This window comes from Triticum aestivum, chromosome 3A (genome assembly GCF_018294505.1).
Source record: "Triticum aestivum cultivar Chinese Spring chromosome 3A, IWGSC CS RefSeq v2.1, whole genome shotgun sequence".
Classification (NCBI taxonomy): Eukaryota; Viridiplantae; Streptophyta; class Magnoliopsida; order Poales; family Poaceae; genus Triticum; species Triticum aestivum.
In genome coordinates, this window is record NC_057800.1 from 678,486,999 (window position 1) to 678,492,890 (window position 5,892).

The 5,892-nt window shown below is 47.4% G+C and overlaps 1 protein-coding gene across 1 annotated transcript; it reads left to right on the forward strand.

Annotated features, from left to right (window-relative positions):
* The first annotated feature begins 2,014 nt into the window (after positions 1 to 2,014).
* LOC123063141 (G-type lectin S-receptor-like serine/threonine-protein kinase At2g19130) lies at positions 2,015 to 4,723 on the forward strand. The gene has a single exon (XM_044486883.1). It carries the CDS (start codon positions 2,072 to 2,074, stop codon positions 4,583 to 4,585), a length of 2,514 nt encoding a protein of 837 aa, XP_044342818.1. The 5' UTR covers positions 2,015 to 2,071; the 3' UTR covers positions 4,586 to 4,723.
* Positions 4,724 to 5,892: the final 1,169 nt, after the last annotated feature.

A 5,892-nucleotide genomic window follows, 5' to 3' on the forward strand; every position in this document is an offset into this window, starting at 1 on the left:
TCGGGGAGGAGCCGGCGACGTCGCTGAGGCAAAGATCGAGGACTGGTGGCACCGCGTGATGCTGGATGAGTTGCAATCGATCGATGACAACCACACCTGGACACTCACTCGGCTGCCGGCCGGGCACCGCCCCGTAGGCCTCAAGTGGGTGTTCAAGGTAAAAAAAGGATTATCATAGCGTCATTGTCAGGCACAAGGCATGTCTCGTGGTGAAAGGATAAGTGCATCATCCCGGAGTGGATTTTGAGGAGGTCTTTGCACCGGTAGCCAGGCTCGAGTCCGTACGGCTGCTTCTCGCTCTGGCGGCGCACCGGGGCTGGGAGGTGCACAACATGCATGTCAAGTCCGCCCTCCACAATGGAAACCTCAACGAGGAGGTCTATGTCTCGCAGCCACTGGGGTTCACCGCCGACGGACACGAGCACGAGGTGTACTACCTACATCAGGCGTTGTATGGCTTGCGCCAGGGCCCGTGCACCTGGAAGGCCAAGCTGGACGCCAGCCTCGTATCCCTCGGCTTCACTCGTAGCATCACCAAGCACGGGGTGTACACGTGAGGCAGGGACGCTGATCCGCTCATCGTCGACGTATACGTCAACGACCTCATCATCACCGGAGTGAGGCAACAGGAGGTGGGCCGCTTCAAAGGGGAGATGCAGCGTCTCTTCGGGATGAGCAACCTCAGGCTCCTCCGGTACAACCTGGGCCTCAAGGTGAGCCAGGGGCGGTGCCAGACCACGGTGACGCAGGCGGCGTACGCCGGGAAACTTCTGGAGAGGGATGGCATGGGCGAGTGCAAGGCCACACACACCCCGATGGAGGGAGGCACGCTGTCAGCTGAGCAAGAGCAGCTCCTCATCGCCGTGGACGCGACGTTCTACCGCAGCGTCATCGGGAGCCTCAGGTATCTCGTGCACACGAGGCCGGACATTGCCAACATGGGATCTAGTTTCGAAGGTCTCGTCGCGACGAATCTTATTTGTGAAGAAAGTTTTTCATCAGACCGACGGTTTGAGATATAAAACATTTATAAAGTTTCGAAATAGGAATAATCTTTTGTTGACATCATATGTTTTGTCTTGTAGTTTGCATGCATGCATGAAATCACAAATCAACACCTACATGTCCTTAATCGGCCGCGAATGGGATTAGCAATTAAGGAAAAAGGAGAATTAGATGTGTGATTATCAATTAAGCGAGAGAAATGGGCGTTCGGATCTGTCCCTAAATTCCAACTAGTCGGAAGTTAGAACAGTCCATATAAATTTCAGTTTGTAAATTATGTTGATGCATGAGATTGTGCTATGTATCCACACTGTATGGCATGTGTTGACAACCGTGGTTTTTTCTGGGGTTTATTGTCTACACATGCCCGGGACGATCCTCTGACGATCTCTTATGGTTTGGCGATGGTGACCGAAATAGCTCAATCCTTTTTTGTTAAGACCAGCATAAAAATATGCCGGGGTCGAAGATCGTGTGCGTGCGTCGATCAGCCTCCTTGGGGGCAGCGGCGTGGTAACCGTAGGGGGTGGTCGGGAGGTGGAACTTACACATATATTTTTCTCGAAAATGGAAACATAAACGATAACTATATATCGAAAAGTATCGAAATCGAATACGGCCTGCTAGTTTTCGGAATTTCGGAAATCGATCACGAGAGTTCTCACTTCCATTTTTATCCCTCGTGCGGAAAGCTCATAAGAACATGTACCTGGTCCATGATTAGATGGTACGGTGCCACTACTAATACAAGTGGACAGACCCAGTGGCGGCTAGCTCGTCAAGAACATGTACCTGGTCCATGATTAGATGGTACGGTGCCACTACTAATACAAGTGGACAGACCCAGTGGGCAGTGGCGGCTAGCTCGTCAAGAACGTGCACCTGGTCTATGATTAGATGGTGCCTACTAATACAAGTGGGCAGACCCAGTGGCTGCTAGGCAAACAAAGGAGTCAGACCCAGTGGCTGGCTGCTCGGCAAACAAAGGAAACGTCTGACTTGACCCGCTGCATTGTTGCCGGTATCCCCATCGTCGGTGAACACGCATGGAAGTTGCATCGACTACATGCCCTTCCTCCATATATATAGCAGAGTAGCTAGCTTTCTCATTCCGCCTCTTCGCCACGCCATGTCTCCTCTCTACATATTACTACTCTGGCCTCTTGTTCTCTACACACCATCATCTTCCGCCGCGGACGATACTCTGAAGGCAGGCCAGGCGCTCGCCGCTGGCGACAAGCTCGTCTCCAGCAACGGCAAGTTCACGCTCGGCTTCTTCCGGCCAAGCATCAGTAAGTCTGGAACAAACATCATCTCCCCCAACTGGTATCTTGGCATCTGGTTCAACAGGAAGCCGGTCTGTACTCCTGTATGGGTAGCTAACAGGGAGAATCCAATCACTGGCCCCAACCTCAAGCTAACGCAGCTCAAAATATCACAAGATGGCAATCTTGTCGTCTCACTAAGCAATGCCACCGAATCCATCATATGGTCATCCACTCACCTTGTCAATAGGAGCACTAGTGCCGTTCTCTTGAACAGCGGGAACCTTGTGGTCGTAGAGAGGAGCCCGTCCAATGCAACGCTATGGCAGAGCTTTGACTACCCAACGGATATTGTGCTTCCCGGCGCCAAGTTTGGCCGGGACAAGGCCACCGGCTTGAATCGTGAGGCCATCTCAAAGAAGAGCCTCATCGATCCGGGTCTGGGCTCGTACACCATTAAGCTAGGTGCCAATGGGATGGTCCTCACGCGCCGCAACCCCTCAGTGGTGTATTGGCATTTTTTCAATTGGCCATCCCCAAAATCAGTACTGCACGTCATACAGCTGATCAACATGACACTAGGCATAGATCCCCGGACCCGAGGTTTGATTAACCCCATTTATGTCAATAACAATGAAGAGGAGTACTATGCCTTCACTTTGTTGAATGAGTCAGCTTCTACATACTTTTCAATAGACATCTCTGGTCAGGTCATGATAAATGTTTGGTCGGAAGCCGGGCAGTCTTGGCAAAGTATATACGCCAACCCGCTCGATCCCTGCACTCCGTATGCTACCTGTGGGCCATTCACGGTCTGTACTGGTAATTCACATCCTTACTGTGACTGTATGGAGGGATTCTCTCAGAAGTCACCACAGGGTTGGGACCTTGATGATCGAACAGGAGGGTGCATCAGAAATACTCCATTGCAGTGCACTAGCAAGAAGAACACGATAAATTCAACGGACAAGTTCCACCCCATTGCTCGTGTTACATTGCCCTATGAACCCCGAAGCATGGGCAATGCTACCACTCAGAGCGAATGCGCAGAAGCTTGTCTCGGTTCCTGCTCCTGCACTGCTTACACCTATAACAGTAGCGGGTGCTCTATCTGGCATGGGGAATTGCTTAGTGTAAATCTGAATGATGGCATCGGAATCAATGCTCAGGATGTACTTTACCTTCGTCTTGCCGCCAAAGATTTGCCAAGTTTGAGAAACAGAAAAAGGAAACTAAACATTGGAGTCGTTGTTGCTGCCAGCATTATTGGTTTTGGATTACTGATACTCATTATGTTGTTAATGATTTGGAGGAAGAGACTCAAGTGGTGTGGTGCATCATTACATGGTACTCAAGGTAGTGGTGGAATTATAGCCTTTAGATACACTGATTTGGCTCATGCTACTAAAAAATTCTCAGAACAGCTAGGAGCGGGTGGTTTTGGTTCTGTATTCAAGGGAGTGTTAAGTGACTTGACTACTATAGCAGTGAAAAGGCTTGATGGAGCCCGCCAGGGAGAGAAGGAATTTAGAGCTGAGGTGAGTTCACTTGGAGTGATCCAACACATCAATTTAGTCAAATTGATTGGTTTCTGCTGCGAAGGTGATAATAGGCTACTTGTGTATGAACACATGTTGAACGGATCTCTTGATGCCCATATTTTTGAGAGCAGTGCTTTGGCCCTAAATTGGAACACCAGGTATCAAATAGCAATAGGAGTTGCTAGAGGATTGTCCTACTTGCATCATAGTTGTCACAAATGCATCATACACTGTGATATTAAGCCACATAACATACTTCTAGATGCCTCATTTGTTCCTAAAATTGCGGACTTTGGGATGGCAGCAGTCGTCGGAAGGGATTTTAGCCGAGTTTTGACTGCATTCAGAGGAACCGTTGGGTATCTTGCCCCGGAGTGGCTTACCGGAGTTCCTGTTACACCAAAAGTTGATGTTTATAGCTTCGGTATGGTGCTGCTAGAAATTATATCAGGAAGAAGAAATTCAGCTCAAGTACACAGTGGCACTGGCAGTACTGGTGGTCATGTTGAATACTTTCCTGTGCGAGCCATCAGAAAGCTTCATGAGGGAGATGTGCAGACTTTGATGGATCCGCAATTACATGGTGACTTCAATTTAGAAGAGGCTGAAAGAGTTTGCAAAGTTGCATGTTGGTGCATCCAAGATAATGAGGATAACAGGCTTACAATGATTGAAGTAGTCCAGATCCTTGAGGGTCTACAAGAGGTTGGCTCTCCCCCGATGCCAAGACTACTAGCAGCTATGACCCAATCCTCCGACGGCGCTTCGGCGTAACAATTCATAAATACTTCATAGTTGGTGTCGGTGTTACTTATATCGTCGTTCTAGCGATTTCTGAATTGTATTATTGTCTTGTGCGTGTGGTTCCAATTTCTCTTATGTAAGCAAAATTGTATGCTTTTCAATTACTTATAATTTTAGCTCGAAGGATTGGTTGCTCTATCTAAGAAAAACAGAGTCCGACAGTTAGTGAGCAGAGCACCCAAACAACAAAGATTCCCCCTTTATGACAGTTAAGCGAACCCGCCACAGCAATTCTATGTAGGCGTCTTGACTGATATCTGCTGGAGTTTCGTCTCCTGAAGGCAAGCAATGGTGCAGCACGATGTCTGTAACATCCCCCTGACAATATCACTCCAATTGAAGGTTGAAAGTGATTGATCATTCTTTGGCCGTCGACATGGCCGCAACGCTTTAGGGAATTAAAATCGAATACAGCAATAGGGACTAGACGGCTTGCAAAGATAGCAGGCAGTGGCATCACTTTGGGGAAATACAAGAACTAAGAGAGAGCGAAGCAGTAGGGTCTAGCATGGATGATGAGCGGCGATCAGCACTTCAGCAACATCGGGAACTAGATTGCACCGGCAGAGGAGTCTTGTCAAGGCGGCAGATGGGTGTAAAGTGCTTGCTAGACCTTTGATGACAGGGGCTTCTTGCACATCTTGTGCTAAACACCTTCCGATCTGTCTTAGCGTGACACCTGCATTTCTGTTACATGTTAAAAACTACTCCCTCCGTCCCAAAATTCTTGTCTTAGATTAGTCTAGATACGGATGTATCTATTCGTATCTACATACATCCGTATCTAGAGTAATCTAAGACAAGAATTTTTGGACGACGGGAGTACTAAATTTTCAGATAAATTCAAACGGTTTGCTCGAATTTAGAACAAATCTCCAGAAACCATTTCAAAATAAAATTATGTGTTTTAAAATTTTGCATAAACCTAAACCATGTTGCATTTTTGTTTTATTTGAACTTTATTTTGCTTGTTCAAATTTAAACTTCAGTTGATTTTTGGTTGAATTCCAGAAATTTAAAAAGCAGTTCCTAAATCCAAAAGGCCTTTCAAGCAGAGACTTAATCACAACCCAACCCGGTGTTTTTTCTTTTCTTTTTTCTTCTGTATTCTGTGAGGCGGTTCAACTCGAAATCATTAATTAAGGAGTACTCGTTGCAAAGCACACTTCACCTTTCCAGGTCGCGACAAATGACGCACATGCAGCATGTCACTTGTCGCAACCTGGGAGCTTTTCCTTTTTTTCGTAGATCCGTTTATTCAAAATATTTTATCTCTT